Genomic DNA, 17,142 nt, shown 5'->3' on the forward strand with positions numbered 1-17,142 from the left:
CGGTGCTATCTGGATAACGGTTTCCACTGAATAATCCCACAAGATTTTTTGGTCGTTATTCAGACTTCATGGTAAGCAAGGACCTTCTCCACTACTACATCATGCTATAGGATTCCCTGTGAAGTCCCATTTTAACTGCCAAGGCTCTCTTTCTGCGAGATCCAACCATGGGAGAACTTCCCGTTTATTTTTTCAGAAAGGTTGACCCTTAATAAATTCTTAATGATACAATTGAAAGTGGTTAAATGCTTAATGATACTAGCATAATACAGCCCTCTTCCCTTTTATTACGGCATGGTCTTGCACTATTTCAAAGTAAAAGTTCTGGGTAACTTTCATTTGGCACTTGCTCTCCTGCTGAGCCCTGTACAAACATCTATTATCTAATTGAATCCTCACAGCAACCCTTCATAAGTACTATTATTCCCACTTTAGAGATCAGGAAGTCAGGGCTTCATCAGAGTTTTAGAAATAATTTTAGAGGGTTTAGTGGGTCAGTAGATGTTTTAGAGTTAGTAGCAGTCCAGAGTCAACCAGCCAACTCTAAAGTCTGCTCTGAGTCAGTGTGTGCAGGTGTGACTTTCAGCTCCACACGGATTACTCACTGGATGCCACTGGGCAGAGCGTTGAACCTTTGTATGCCTTGGTTTCATCTACAAACTGATGGGTTATGAGAAATAAATGAGTTAACAGATGCAAAAGGCTCACAACAACTGGCACTATAGTAAGCATAGTTCGTTACTGCTGTTAAAAACATTACTATACCGTTGCCCAGAATTGATAAACAATGAAAAAACTTAAGCTAATTACATGACGATAGTTCTTGTAAAAGTTTTGGTGAGAAAAGAAGGAACATCACTTGGTCCTATGAGCTATTTGTTTTCCATAAGTGTGGTATTTGATTTTTTTGTTGTTGTTGTTTTTGAGACACAGTTTCCCTCTGTCGCCCAGGCTGGAGTGCCGTGGCACGAACTCATCTCACTGCAGCCTCTGCCCCCCAGGTTCAAGCAACTCTCCTGCCTCAGCCTCCCAAGTAGCTGGGAGTATAGGTGTGCCACCACACCCGCTAATTTTTGTATTTTTAGCAGACAGGGTTTCACCATGTTGGCCAGAGTGGTCTTGAACTCCTGATCTCAGGTGATCGGCCCACCTTGGCCTCCCAAAGTGCTGGGATTACAGGCATGAGTCACCACACCCAGCCAGAGTGCAGTATTTGAAAAAGTTAGCTGTCAAAAAGCAAATATGAATTAGCTACACTTCCCTAACCAGACCAAATGTCTCAGGTTGTCTTAACATTATAAGCATATAATAGGAGGCATTATTCAGTCAGCAGTATTTTACCTCCTTTTTAAAGAACGCTGCATTTTCTATAGTTTGTTCAGTTCAATTGGTTTTAATTTTTGCATGCCATCGTTACAAATGAGTCTGGGGCTTAATATTTATACCAAGAGGAGAGAGAAATTAATGACACATTTCTGTCACCAAAGTGAAGGGGAACCAAAGTGTGAATGGGAAAAGGTGGTAACCTCAATGAACAAGAGACGGCTCCCTCTGCAAGCACATTAAATACGCTGCCTAGATCTGTATTTCTCAGCCATGTGCACCAGGTACATGGCATGGGTACCAAAACTAGATTTGTAAGTCCAATCCCAGACGCAATGGATCAGACCATCTGGTGGTTGCTCAAGAATCTTAACTAGCTCTCCAGGTGTTCTAAATGGATTCTGAAGTTTGAGAACTACTTGCTGAGCTTAAAACACAACTAGTGGCTGAGAAATCTAGGATGCTTTTCAAAATGTTTTAGAGAATTAAGAACACGAATTGCAAATGACTTGGTGACAGCTGACGCTGTTTTGTCTGCATGATATTCTGGTTTCTTAATTGTGGATGCTCAAACTGTCTTCGAGCCTACCATTCTCCTGCGAGGAGAAACGCTCTGCAGTTAACAGAAATGCTGTTGCATCTAATCACATCGCTTTCTCGCAGACTGTCAAATGCAGGGTGAACTCCTACAGCTTTTGCTTCATTCTCCCTTCTGAGCATCTTACACACGAACATCTTCTTTCTGAGACTGAGCTATCCAAGCCCATTGCTAGGAGAAAAGAACAAGAGCCTCGGAGTAACAAAAAATAGACAACGCAAAGGCCACACGATTCAGGATAACCTTTCAGGACTCCAGTTCAGAACTACTTTTGCTCCCCAGATTAGAATTACAAAGAGAAAAAGGAAGAGGAGGGTTTATAGGTAGTTCCTAGACAGTAACAAAAAGTGACAGCAGCAAAGACATACAAAACTGAAAAAAAGGGGTACAAAAATATAAAAAGAACTGGTGTTAAACCACTTGGTGTAAACGCAAATCTTCTCTCAGTGCCCTGAGGATATCCCTAAGTTGTGTGTGGTGCGGTCATCTATTGACACACGTGATGAGACGACACTGGCAGCAACATTTGTGGTTGGAAATATATTCTGGAAGTATTTTGATTAAAGGTCTAAAATAAAATTAAACCTTATACTTTTTCAGAGGTGCACTATCAACTGTATGAAAAACATGACCAACTAAAATCTCTTATTTCTGGTGTTCCCAGATGCCCAAGGTTTTATTGGATGGGGAGTCAGTGTTACTTTAAAATGTGCCTCTTCCTGTACAACCACAGCTAAAATCTCAACCACCACGAATGTATGTGTTACTGATTCCTCAGTGATACACATTTTAAGAGGTAGGTACCGTATTTTTGTCAGTGTAAAATAAGTTTGGTGACGAAATAGTTAGCATGAAAAGCAGAGTCCTGAAAATTGAGAAGACCCAGTGGAGCTGTGGTTGTATCTTTTCTTTCATCCCATCTGAGCAGTTTCCAAGGGAACACTTATTCAGATCTGAGGATGCTTACTGAAGCAGATGTTGTATCTTTGCTGAGGTCTGGAGCGTGCTATGCAGGCACAGAAAAGACGGTTGACTTACTAGGGCCATCTGGAATAAACAGACAACTTTCCCTATTGCTGGCAGGAAAAAAAAACAGGGCCTAACATCTTAAAATGAAGAATGATTTGCAATTTGACTCTCAGTAGGAAAACCAATATTCAAGAGCTGAATACTGAGGGTTCTCCCCGCCTCACCTTCAAGTCCTGGTTGATACTTAAGTATTTATTTTGACAACTGTGGCAGCAGAAGAAACTCTGGAGCCCTGCTGGGCAGCTGGGTCACTTGCAGTACTTGGTTCACATCTACAGCCACTGTCTCACTGACACTTGATCTGGGTTTGCTGCGAGCAGGTGGCCTCATCTGGGACATGATTATTTCATGGTCATTTCACCCTTAAGAGAAAACAGGATGTCCAAGATGTGTCCTTGGAATGTGTAAAAAATGGTTTTATTCAGAATTCCCTTTGAAGGATCCTGAGACAAGCTGATTCAGTTTCCTGAGAAGTGCACACTTGGGAACCAGGCTGCAAGAGCAGAGCGCGGACCCCCTCAGGAGCAGGAAGCAGCAAGTCAGCCCAGACTCTCCAGGACAGATCAAGAGGCCTCCACCACTCTACAGGGAACAGTGTTTGACTTGGGGGAAACGTGGCCAGGCAGCAAAAGGTGGCAAATAGGTAACAACAGGAGACACTTAACCCCTTTCCTCAAATAATGGACCACTGGGCATAATAGGATGTGTCATAAAAACATGTGTCCTTTGGTCCTAATTCCCCAAATCAATTACCCCCACTATTTCATTATAATTCACATTAGGTCAAAAAGGAAACACATACACAAAGCAGTCTGTTTTAACCTGAAATAATTCTGTTGATATTCGAATCGCTTTCAGTGGGACATTTGCTTTAAACCACAAGATATCTCCATCTCCAGGTACAAAAAATCCCTTCTTCCCTCCCCTGCCACCCCCCACCCCACCCCACAACCAAAGAAACAAACAAAACCCAAACCCACAACTCAGCTTCAAATAAGTTTGCAAGAAATGAGACTCTAAATATTTACATATGGGGCAAGAAATAAATCACAAAACTATTTACAAAAATACACAAGCTTATATGCATTAACAATTTACACCAGTTCACAAAAATATTAAGACATAAAAAAACACTATATAAATTAAAATTAAAAACTCAAAAGTATGATCTAAGACTTCCTAGGATGCTTCTCTCATGCAGGTCATGGTTGAAAAATCAGGTTTTGCTATTCAGAATCTAAACTGTAAAACCATTTTTATTCTTTGAACATTAACAGTACTAATCAGATAAGGAAAAACCCTCTGTGCACACTGACATTATCTTGTACACGTTATAATACACCATTCCTGACATTTCTGTAACACACAGTGCTGAAAATCACATGCCTCTAACCATGTGGCAGAAGTAACTCTCTGACATACTTTTACTTTCATTATTACTTTCTTACACATTCTGCTCAAGCAATACTTTGCCAACATACTAAATGGGTGACTGACAGGGCTGAAAACAGAGAAATGAACTTTGCAGGCTCCTTCTTTAACTAAAGGGGCAAATTTCAAATTTACATCGTTTGCGTCTATTACTGCTCCAAATGTGGTAACCTACTCCTCTGTCCCCACTCACATTAGTAACAGTCCCTCCTCTCTACAGAATTAGTCCTAGAATTTTTCAACCTGACCCTTAAATTTTAAAAAATGCTTTGCCATTGTAAGAAACGTGCAGGCCCTACACGTGGGACCATCCCAGGGACATGTTTGAAAGGAAATTGAATATAGTAAGAAATAAGGCTCAGATGAAATTTATTAGTAAGAAAATGGCACCTCTGGGATTGTTAGCAAATTTTTTAGCCAGACGTCCAGGGAATATTTATTTCAATCAGACCAAACTGTGGAATCAGAATTTTGCCAAAAAGATAAAATCCGGAGGCAGGGCTCTGAAAAGGTCAACAGGATTAAATTATGGGTTTAATGTATAAGGCAGCTCCACTTCCTTGATCATAATGCTCCGTGTCAAAATTGGAAAGTAATAACATTCAGTTACTCTATTTGTGAAGCCACACACGGTGGACTGTGCTGAGGTATCCGGCTCACAGTGATTTGCCGTCCGATTTCCACCCCACAACGTTAGAAAGGGAAAGATGCTGGAAAAGTCTCTCAAATAACTGAATCCAAAGTTAAGGCTGCTGCTAGCATGCATTAAATGAAGTAACTCTAGATTTGATCTAAAGTTTGTGTTTCACGCTTATAACAGTAATTGCAATCATCATTCTATATTCGAAATATTTACCTGATATTTCTAAACCCATAGGACATTTATGAATAAAGAAATTGCTTTGAGGAATTAACCCTACTATTTATAAAAAAGGCTTTAGTTTCAGGACTAAACAATGTGTGCGACAACAAATCCACAAATATTACAACTGGACCGGACTCCCTGGGTTACTTCCTTCAGGCTCTCAGTTACTGAAGCCATGTGTATCTCCTGGTCACAGCAGCCCCTCTTCCTAACCTCCATGCTGCTGGTGAGAACTTACAGGGCTGGTGAGGTCTCCAAGGGGCAATGGGTTGCCTATTTGACAAAAATACAGTTAAGGTAAAAAAAATTAGTGCCACATATTCACCAAAGGTCAAACTCCTGTATGTAGCACCCAGGGTGTTTTTGTGCCAAAGGGAAGTATCCTAACAAGTTTCCTAGCACTTTGACTACATACCAGTTGGGTCTGCACTTTTAATGTAGAGGCCTCAATTTCCAGACCTTTTCACATATGGGTGTTTCAAGGTTTTTACTATGGTTTTTACTGCATCCCTCCAGTGAATTCTAAGGGAACAAAAGAAAACCTTATAGAATATTCCCACATATCAATGTGTTGTTCTTAAAACATTTTATTTCTTTTTCTAAATATAAACCCTTAAAATGCACATTATTTTTTAAAATAAAAACTGGCATGAATCCTAATCTTTATACAATTTCACAGCAATAATAGCAGCATGATTTTAGCCTCTTAAAAGATTTCCTCCTCTGCTCTAAATAAAAATTAATTTCAAGTTCTAAAAAGCCAGAGCAGCAACCATCCAATAAATGGAATGCAATTCTCCTAGTGTCTTCTATAGACTGAGCGTTTAAAATATGTGAATGTATAAAACTTGAGTATTATTAAGAGTTATGGAACGAAATGACAATCTAAACTCATTTTGTAAACATAGGACTGCCTTGCTAGTCTGATGTATTTTATGGGGTGGAGGGAGCTGAGAACATAGAATGGGGTTGGGCTAGAGAGTTCCTACTCTAATAAGGAATGCAACTTTCAAAAGCTGCAGGTGTTAAACATGTTTAACATGTCTCCAGAGTTATAAAGAGCTATACCTGAAATGCTGGTGTAGATGGTAATTACAACACGACTGTGACCACCCAAGTACAGAGTAAGCAAATGACAGTAATGGCTTAGGACAGCAATGATAACTGCCCAGAACTCCACTGATGAAATGGGGCTGTGTACTAAGCAGTTATTGCAGGAACTTGCAGTCTAATAATAGATAATTTGTAGCTACTTAAATTCCCAGGGATCCTGTACTCAGGTTTAGAAACAGAAACAAACACGGAAATTTATATTCATAATAAATTATGTGTGTCTATCCAGTCAAACCATGCTGGGCTTTTTTAATGAAAGAAAGCTGATAATTTAGGAAAACCAATGGTATGACATGTTTTACTAGAATTACAATTCACCAAACATTATTGAGGGGTGGGGTAAGAAGAAAACCTGAAGGCAGGCAATGCATTAAAAGCATCAATAAGAGTTTTCTGGTGCTAACAAAGTTCACTGACAGTAAGAACTTTACTATCTTCCACCTAAGAAGTTTCCTTAAATACTAACTTTTAAAAATCCCTTCTGTCATGATGTGAGCCCATTCATTGAACCGTGAGGAACAAGGATGGAAAATAAGAATAGAAAAAGTATGGTTCAGCCTGAGTCTAAGTGGTCTGGTGTTCTACCAAATGTTTAATTTAAAGTCTTAATTTCTTATTTTTAATTATAATGTTGCTGTCTGACTGACTGATCTTGAAGGATCAGGGATTTTTCGACGACTCTAACTGAACACAAGCTCCTTCTCAGATGGGGCGAGTGAAGTGAGAAGAGTGTGTCAATCTGGGCAAGTTGTGCAGCTACTGATGGAGAAGCAGGGACACAACAGGGAATGCAGAAGCCCTACCAGGACATCGATGTGAGCTGCTCTCAATTATGCAGCAAATACTAAGAAGAAAGGACAATGCTGAATTCGAATTCAGTGAAAGGCAGTCCTCAGGCTCTTTCAAGCTAGCCCTAGATCTGTGTCCTGCGACAGGTTTCTCTACTGGGTTTCAGCACGGGGTTTTACCATCCTTCAGATCTTTTCTAAAGACAAAAATGACAAAGTCTATAGATGGAAGAGGTGGTAATGAAGCAGGGAAGGGGAAAAAGATGGTGATGTGTTTACTTTTATTATCTTTTTTTAAATGTGGCCAGGGGTTTTATAGTATTTTTTTTTAATCTTTTTGGTTATTGAAAAAAATAGAACAGTCCACTGTCCAGCAGAGGCTGCTTCAACTCTATTGCTCCAGGGCTCATTCTGCATGGATCTGCGTTTCAGGATGCTGCAAGGACAACTCTGTGGGCAGGAAGGCCCCTTGACCCAAAGCTGTAGCATAGGTCCTGCTCTGTGGATGGGGAAAGCCGGGGGGCACATACGTCCCCATGCCGCCCCCTGCAAAGACTCCCCGCTGGTGCTGAGGCAGGGGGTGGTAATCTTCCAGGTTATCATACTGAGACACAACAGCCACGCTGCTCTGGCGCTTGCCGTGCGGTTGGTATTGGTACAGCACACTGGGGTCCCTCTCCACGTTCTGAGTGTGATGGAGTTTGAGGCTATGACTCCTCTCTGGTTTAGGGGGTGGGACCATTGACTGAGTGAGGTGTTCTTCCTCCTTGTAGCAGTCTCTGGAGTGTTTCTCTGGGGCAGAAGGCTGCCTAGCCCAAGGTCGCTCCATCTCTTTGGAGAGCCTCACCTCTTTGTGGTTCAGTCTTAAAGATTCTTGCCCGGATGCAGCATATTTCACTCCAGAGTTATGGTAGCTGACTGGCTCAGAAGTGTCTGGAATCCCTTTGGACCCATAATCTAACTGGCCAGCTCCCTGGGGATAAGGGGGCCCATTCTTTGACTCACAGAACTGCCTATGGCTTGCTTCCTGGTGCGCCCTGTGCTCAGGGAGACTGCAGCCCATGTCAGGAAGCTTCCTGCTCCTCAGGCTGCTCTGCTTCTGTGGCAGGGATGGCTTCTCCGGCTGCGTGCTACCATGGCCTCCGTGGTGGTGGGCTCTGTCCATCTCTGCCTCGGGATGCCTCCTGTAGAAGCGGTCCTCTCCGTCGGGACTGATGGCCTTGGCTGCATGGCGGCTTTCCTTTCCTTCTGCCACTGAGAGAAGTCCAGTTTTCCCAGGATCTGATTTACTACGCAGATGAATGACATAGATCCCACCCAAGTCGTCCTGCACGGCCGGGGTCATGTTATCATACTGGGACATGACAGGCCCTTTCACCTTCTGCCGAGCACGGCTCTCTCTCCGGATGGACTGCATGCGGTATTTTTCCATGTCCTCAAGATCCCATGAGGTGTAGGTGTGCCTCACATCAGCCGCCGGAGGCATGTTGACTACATTATGGTCGTTGGGAGAGAAATAGCCAGTCACGTTGGCCCGGGGACGTGGAGGCAAACCAGCATAACTGTACAAGTTCTTTCCTTGCAGCCTAGGATTGTAGAAAGCAAAGTCTCGATTGGGAAGGCGGTGAAGGGGTCTCAACTGGACTGTGCCATAGGCATCCACATCACACAGGGCCCCATCTGGACTGTAATAGGAACTAGAAGAGCTGGAATATGGGCTATACCTGTAGTGGACCCGGCCATTCTCAAAGTAAGGCTGCAGCTGAGTGACGTGATAATCGGAGCGGGCCTGGGAGGACTGATATGGCTTATATTGGTACAGGGGTCTTGGGCAGTAGACTGGCTCATCATCTGGGGGAACTTCTGTCCGTGAAATGGGAACAGAGCGAATCATGGAAGACGGCGGAGCATGGAGAGACTGCACTCTCCGGATGGTAGGGTATGGTGGAATGTCTTCAGGGTAACAGGTATTCCTAACAGAGGAGCTCAAAGACGACACATACTCGATCCGGCTGCATGGCTTGGAATGGTGTCCAGATGCGTTTCTTCCTGGGGCCACATATGTGTTATAACGAAGACCCATGGAGGCTGGTGGCTCTGACCTGGCACCATACACTTGGTGCTGCTCCAATTTACTGTGATGTGGAGGTACACTCTGGGGACGGTACTGGCAGTTTGGAGTCATACTGAAATGCAAACAGTTTTCTGGACCAAAGGGTTCAGTGGTGACATCGGGCCTAGCAAAGGAGGAGTAAACTGTTTTCTGAGAAGCATGCTTAGGTTGTGGGACAGGAAGTGGTAAAGGCAACGCATCATCCACAGAGGCGGATGAAGCAGTGACAAAGGAATGATAATTTGAACTGCTGGTGGCATCTGCACTGCTGGAGTGTATGGCAGCAGCCATCTTACTCTCCATCGTCCTGGTGGGGGGCAGTGGTGTAGGAAAGCCACAGGGATGTGCAGGGACAGACTCGGCACGCAGGTGCAGCAGCGGGGCCCGGGCACCATCCCGCACTTTCTCAGGCAGGCCTGGCTGGACAGCTGTAGCCATGGGACACTGAGCAGCAGCTGCACCACTGTCACTGATGAAGGCAGACGCAGGGTCATCCACGGCTCGAGGTTCAGGTGGCCTCTCTGGAACTGGAACTGCTCCTTGAACCTATTGAAAGACGATAATACTATGGGTCTATTTTTTGTTCCGTCTATGAATCAAGTACTATTAAATTTGTAACTCACAAATTGAGGCTGGTTGGGTAGCAGCTTGAACTTTCCCAAGCCATGTGGTTGCAATGAATCTGTACCCACTGATAGGAAAAGAAGGCTGGTGCTGCTATTTTGTATAAATATAGTATTCTCTCTGGAGAACCATTCAAAGTTTTCTAATTTATGAGAGGTTTTAAATGCGAGGCGAGGTGGCCTATGGCATGATTTTAATATACAAACCAAGAGAGGTTTAGTCAAGTAATACTGTAGAGCTTAAAAATACATACCCAGTCTCTTAGTCTAGCTCAGTCTCAACACCAAGGACATTTTGTTAAATTAAGAGTTAATTCTATCATCTGGAGAGACTTTTGAAATTCACAGTTGTACACAGTGAGCAGCTTTAGGCCTTCAAAAATAGGGAAAGGCAATATTCAAATCAGAGGCTACTGCCTCTCCCCTACCTTTGATTCCACCTTAGTCTGGCCAAAGATAATCCTCATACTGAAAACATGCTATCCTTGAGAAGCAGTAAACACAGCATCCTCCACTAAGGTCTAAAATCTGAAGTCCTATTAATAGTTCAAGGTGACTAAGAAAAACAACCTGTGGCACTTCTTAAAATATGAGGAAATTCAGGAAGAAACCTTAGCATTCTGCATACTACATTCTCTCACTGAAACAGGTGCCTGACTATGGGACAAACTGCTGGTGAATGCTAGGAAAGTCACAAAAATCCCAAGGTACTATAATCTCTACACTTGCAAAAAGTCTGCAAGGCAGACAGTCCTACGGATGTTTTGAGAATGAAGTATTTTCATTGTGTAACTGTGAATAATTGGCAGAGAGTAGGTAAATGACTTGCCCAAAGTCACAATCAGTCAGTGATGGAGTTGGAATAAAAAAAAAAAAAAAACTCACAACCTTAAAGCCCACTTTGTCTTACTAAGTGTTACTAGGAATAAACTAGTGTTTTGCTAGTTTATTGTGTTACTAGGAATAAACTACCAAGACACTTTAGAAGAAAAGGGAGCAGGTACAGTTAAGCTATAGTCATGGAGGAGCTACTCCCTTTCCTCGGGAAAAGCCAGCATCAAGGTAATGGCAGGCTCCAACCTCAAATGGGAATTATTTCATGGAAACCAGCCATAGGGCTTAAAAGCAATTGTTGTGTCTGACTCAAAGGTAACAACACACCCTGCTGAAAAGTGACATACCTTTGGTAATAGTATATTTCATCTCACTGATATCTTCCCCTTCTTACCTTGTGGGAATTATTTAATCCTATATTGGTTGCTGCTTGTACCTGCCCCACAACTGGTGGCTGCTCTGCAGATCTCTGGGAAGGTGGAGGGGGAAGGGGACGATTAGTTCTGTGCGTGCGCTGAAGGGTGGCAGCAGCAAAATCAGCAGTGGTGGGTTGTTCAGCCACATCCCAGCTGACTTCCTTGGTGCTCATTTGGGCTGTTGCTGGAGTAGTTGTCATGTACGTCATGGTGGCTGTGCTGGTATTCTCTTCGGGGGACCCAGAAGGAGGATAGATTTTATCCCTAGGTAAATTAGGAGGTGTGGGTGATTTGTCTGCAAGGGACCCAGAAGGAAGGAAGATTTTATCCCTAGGTAAATTAGGAGGCGTGGGAGATTTGTCTGCAAATTCTAAAGGGTGATGGGGTTTATCCACACTTGCACCAAGGTAAGAAGGAGGCTGATCTCCACTGTAGAAACGGGGTGGAGACTGGACCTGATCCAAGAAGGAGACAGCTGGCATACTGTTCTTCCCAGACTGGTCTTCAGGGAAACTTATAAGATCATCAGACTTCTCTGAGTCTAAGGGAACTGAAGTAATTCTGGCCTTTTCTGGGTCCCCAGATAAATATGTTTGATGTGGCTGATTCCCTGTTAAGTCTACTTGGTGATATTGCTCCCCAGATTCAGTTGTGTTGGAATGGGTAGGATCCCCAACAGCTGTTGTCTCTGGTAGAGGATGGTCACAGTTTCCTGGTGCATTATTCTGGAGGTGGAACTGCTCTGCTGGTCGATCGGTTTGGAAATAGGCCTTATCTAGAGCAACTGCAGAGTAAGAACTGGGCAGATTATCTTCAGTTGTAGCCACCGCTATATCTCCATAATTTGTATACCCAGCCTGAGAGGTCCCTGGTCTCTTCAATGACTGAGTTGAGGCTTGCTGTGCGGACTCAGCTAATGCTAGCGCCAACATTCGGGCAACATTTTTCGGAGGCGGTGGTGGTGGGATAAGAGAGACTGAACTGACAGGAACGGAATCCTGAGGGGGGTCATGGGTAACTGCTCCTAGTGGGAAATTGGGAAAAAAAATGAGAGTGAAAAGGTAGCTTACGTTATCCTAAATGGAAAGCCAAACACTCCCCATGTGATCACTAAAAAATAGGTGCCTTCCATATTTCAAAATGGCAATCCATGATCTTCTATCCCACATGCAAATGCTGTAGAAAACACATCTGGTGCAGAAGGAAAACTAAAACAAACAGTGTATAAAGACCGCAATCTCTTCTTGAATTGCTACAGAGATGGGGGAAAAAAAGCAGATCCCTCACCTGGCTCAGAAAAGATTGCTTAGAAAACAAGCTTCAAGCGCTTACAGACTGTTATTATGAACAGTTTTTACATTTGATGGTGTAGGCTGGCTTGTTAACTTGGAAGGCTACAATAAAGATATTTTATTAGAAGAGAAAACAGAATCAAGAGCTACGCAGTTGTGCAAAAATTATCCACGAATTCTCACTGTCCAAAGAGATAAGGGGACTTTTGTGAAGATTTGAAGCAGGACCATTGGCCCTTTTGGGGAGTTTTGTTTGACTGCTTTTAATTTAGGGCTTTGAGCCATCAGCACCACCCAGAAAAGCATTCTCTTTGATTAAAGGCTAGCTGTGGACCAATTTCTCTCCTAAAAGGCACAGATGGCACACAGGATTGAAGATCCCTCTTAACTTAAAGAAAGAATGGAGGAAAACAAACGGTACCTGTCTGAGTCTGTCCAGAAGCTACAGCCTTACTCTGACTGCTTGAGACAGACTGATCCTCTTTCCCTGGTAACTCTACTTCTTCAGCAGCCACCTGGTCCAGGGGCTGGACTTCAGATTCACATCCTTCTTGGGCATCTGTCTCATTTGTTTTCATCTTTACTATCTGGGTGGGGGATCTATTTGTGGCATCCCTTTCTTCAATGCATTTGTCCCAGGCTGAAGATGATGCATTCTGAGCTGTGGTATTTGAGACTGTACCAATGACTTCTGACACCCGTGGTGGTAGGGTCACTGAAATTGGCTCAGATATGTTCATAGAAGGTGATTTGCTTAATTTCCGTCCTATCTTCGGAGAGAAAGCATAGACGACCTTTTCCGTAAAGGAGGATGGCTTAGATGATTTCTCTTCAGTTGGGCTCAAGTCCAGGGTAAAGAATGGACTCAGTTTCTCCTGAAGAGGAGAGACAGGTTCAGAGCTTGCTGTGCTTCCTGGAGTCTGACATTGGCTACCACCTGTTTCTGCATCCTTTTTATTGGCACTTGTTTTATCCTTGGAGTATCCTGGTGAATCTAAAAAGGAAGCACCACTCTCCAGACATTCTGATTCGGCCTTAGGAGGACTACATTGAAATGACATTGGATCAAAATCCAGGCTGGCTACTCCAATGTCTGGTGGGCTCAAGTCAACATCCTCAGCTGAATGAGGAGACATAAGGGCTGGGATATGAAGCAGCCCTCCTTCCTCCTCACTCTCATTGTCATGAGGCAGATTATCATAGGAGTTACAGCGATTCCCCAGCATTTCTCCATTAAAAGAGGCAGACAGTGCGTCACTGGAAGATCTGGGTCTTCTGGGTCGGAAGAGCTTAGAATCACCTGGAAAAAATGAGTAACAATGTCAAAGTATGAACATCCTAGATACACAATGCTGTGGTAAGTCACCTACTCAGCACAGCAGTAACTTACTGTCTAGGTGAAGGAAGTGTTACTTCTCATTTTCTTTCTGAAAATTCTTTCAGGGCACACAGATCATTTAAACTTGAGATAATAGAACTCCCAAACCAAATGCTACGTAGCGAACACGTGACAGAATCAGAGGGTGAATGCAGTATTTCATGGTCTGGATAGGAAAAATAACTCAGAATGCTTGGATTCTATTACTAATCCAACACTGATTCTTGGTGTGACTTTGGGCAAGCTTTTCATTTCTTTGTCTCTTATTTTATCACTGGCCCTCATATGACTTATGAGGAGGAATTAATCACTTTGAGTGGCGTTTCGAATCTTTAATAGCAAAATGGGTTTTTTGTTTTGTGGGGAAACATCCTTATAATATTCAAATTTCTAAATAAACTGAACTTCTCAATGAAAAAATCTTCACAATCCCATAAAGTATTTACACATATTTAGTAAAAAATTCCTTTCAGATACTAAACAAGAACCTCATTTTTTTTTTCCCTTAAGAATAGGCTTTAAGTTTCCCAAGCAGAGTCCTCAAGAGTGGCAGAGAGTATTACGTAATTTTACGATGTTGCTAAATATCAAACTGGTAAAAAAAGAAACTATTCTATTAGGATTATTTTAATTGCCATAGTTAAAAAGTAATTTAAAGAGGCAGAAACTATCTTAATAAATATAAATATATTGGTCGGGCACAGTGGCTCATGCCTGTAATCCCAGCACTTTGGCAAGCTGAGGCAGGCAGATCACCTGAGGTCAGGAGTTCGAGACTAGCCTGGCCCAAATGGCGAAACCCCGTATCTACTAAAAATACAAAAGTTAGCTGGGCATGGTGGCGCATGCCTGTAGTCCCAGCTATTCAGGAGGCTGGGCAAGATAATCACTTAAACCAGGTGTTGGAGGTTGCAGTGAGCCAAAATTGTGCCACTGCACTCCAACCTGGGCGACAAAGCAAGATTCTGTCTAAAAAAAAAATATATATATATATATATTCACAAATGTACTGATTACTCATAAAATTAATTCCTTACAAACATCTTCTGCTTAACACTAGTATCTACCTAGCTTGCTGCATTGTTTTTGTAAGTTCTCTCGACTAGTTTAATTGAAAATCTTGGAAAATTCACATGATGTCAGACACTCGGATAAAGTGATGGGGAAGAACTTCTGGAATCAAAAGCAAAGCCATTGATCAGTGAGGATCTGGCAGTTAGAAGAGTTATTAAATGAAGATGAGAAAGCTGACCAAGATGATGATACTTCAGGATATTTCAAAAGAGCAAGATTTCACTTGTTCTTGCGTATCACTGGATTAAGAAAAGCCCTTTGGAAATCAATGTAGCTCCTGTTTTTTTTTGTTTTTTTTTGTTTCCAGACAGAGTCTTGCTCTGTCGCCAGGCTGGAGTGCAGTGGCACAATCTCGGCTCACTGCAACCTCCACCTCGCGGGTTCAAGCAATTCTCCTGCCTCAGCCTCCTGAGTAGCTGGGACTACAGGCGAGCACCACCACGCCCAGCTAATTTTTGTACTTTTAGTAGAGACAGGGTTTCACCATGTTGGCCAGGATGATCTCGATCTCTTGACCTTGAGATCCGCCTGCCTCGGCCTCCCAAAGTGCTGGCATTATAGGCGTGAGCCACTGTGCTCGGCTGGTTAGTTTTTTTAAAAGGACTTTCTTTATAATTCTGCTGCAATGGCAAAACTCAATTCAAATAAATGAAGAATGTCCTATTATGCTATTACAGTTCTATTAAAAAAAAAAGCTTCTTCCAAATTGACATTTAATTCTTTATTCTAAAAATTAGTGCATAGATATAACCATAATCTAACTTTTGCTAAATAAGAGAGAAAATAAACTTCTTTGCACAATTTTTTAGTTTTGTTTTTTAAGTTACACTGCAGTCAAACCTCTTTTCACCCTTAACCATGAAATTTTAGTCCCTATTTTAAAAAGATTTTCTTTTTTTTTGAGACAGAGTTTCACTCTTGTCACCCAGGCTAGAGTGCAGTGGTGCAATCTAGACTCACTGCAACCTCCGCCTCCCGGGTTCAGGCGATTCTCCTGCCTAAGCCTCCCAAGTAGCTGGGATTACAGGTGCCTGCCACCATGCCCAGCTAACTTTTGTACTTTTAGTAGAGATGCGGTTTCGCCACATTGGCCAGGCTGGTGTGGAACTTCTGACTTCAGGTGATCCACCCATCTCAGCCTCCCAAAGTGCTGGGATTACAGGCGTGAGCCCACATCTGGCCAAAGATTTATCTTAAGTTGCCTTCTCCAAGTACTAATTATCCTTGTAAATGAGGACCACACGTAATCAATCCAATCTATGAAATTTAAGACCAGGTTAAGCCATTTGCAAGACAAAAGACTACTGGTCTAAATATCAAAACTGCTTAATTATACACTTTATAAAATTATGCTCCCATTATAAAATTTAAAGGAAATAGTAATAACACAAGTTTTCACTAGACATTAATAAATACGAATGGCTAACTTGAAATATTTCAGCTATTTTTATGTAAACTGAATAGCAGTCATGCCAAAAATGAAAAGATTAAAGACTGCTACCATGTGAAAGCATCAATGAATTTTAATCTGAATAATACTAAATAGATACTAGTATTCCTAGGAAATGAATAGCCTACTTATTAAGCACAGGTATATAAAAATAAACTCAATTGCAGTATTCTTTTATGCAATACATTATAGAATAAAATGACTGATGTTTTCAGTCTTACCATCAACTGCATGGAGAGACGTAAGAGACTCCTCACTTTTAGCTGAACGGAGGGTTCCTTCTGCCCTGCCACCTGAAGAATAAAAAACAAATAGTGTGAAGATTTATTATTTGTTACATATGTGGTTAATGGGATCAGTGTTTTTCTTGATACATGTAAACTTTTGAGAGTGATTAGCTGTACATTTTGACAGCAATTTAGTATTCTATTATATAGTGTGTTACCCTGTTCTTAAATGGTTTCCCGTGTGAAAAATCTCTTTTCTAAAGGATTATGAATTTGAGCATAGAGATTAACTAAGATGCTTCTTTCTTTCACATTTCCTAAAGACCAATATGATATCTTGAGATGACATCATACTGGATGTAGAGTGGACCTTACACCCAATGACTGGCGTCCTTGTAAGAAAACACAGAGACACAGAGATGGCCATGTGGACATGGAGGCAGAGATTGGAGGGATGCTGCCACACGTCAAGGAATGCCAGGAGCCACCAGGAGCTGGGAAAAGCAAGGAAGCATTTTTCCCTGGAGCCTTTGGAGAGAACACAGTCCTGCTGATACCTTGATTTCAGACTTTGAGCTTCCAGAGCCA

General features: G+C 42.4%; 1 protein-coding gene across 1 annotated transcript in view; it reads right to left on the reverse strand.

Moving 5' to 3' along the window:
- Positions 1–4,188: 4,188 nt before the first annotated feature.
- The window catches only part of ARHGAP32 (Rho GTPase activating protein 32), a 226,583-nt gene continuing 213,629 nt past the window's right edge, over positions 4,189–17,142 (reverse strand). The window contains exons 19-22 of the mRNA XM_025356879.1: positions 16,549–16,620; positions 12,847–13,725; positions 11,112–12,157; positions 4,189–9,806 (exon numbers count right to left, since the gene is read on the reverse strand). Coding sequence (XP_025212664.1) covers positions 7,554–9,806; positions 11,112–12,157; positions 12,847–13,725; positions 16,549–16,620 — 4,250 coding nt within the window. The 3' untranslated portion in view covers positions 4,189–7,553. The remainder of the gene's footprint in view (positions 9,807–11,111; positions 12,158–12,846; positions 13,726–16,548; positions 16,621–17,142) is intronic.

Source organism: Theropithecus gelada, chromosome 14 (assembly GCF_003255815.1).
Source record: "Theropithecus gelada isolate Dixy chromosome 14, Tgel_1.0, whole genome shotgun sequence".
NCBI lineage: Eukaryota > Metazoa > Chordata > Mammalia > Primates > Cercopithecidae > Theropithecus > Theropithecus gelada.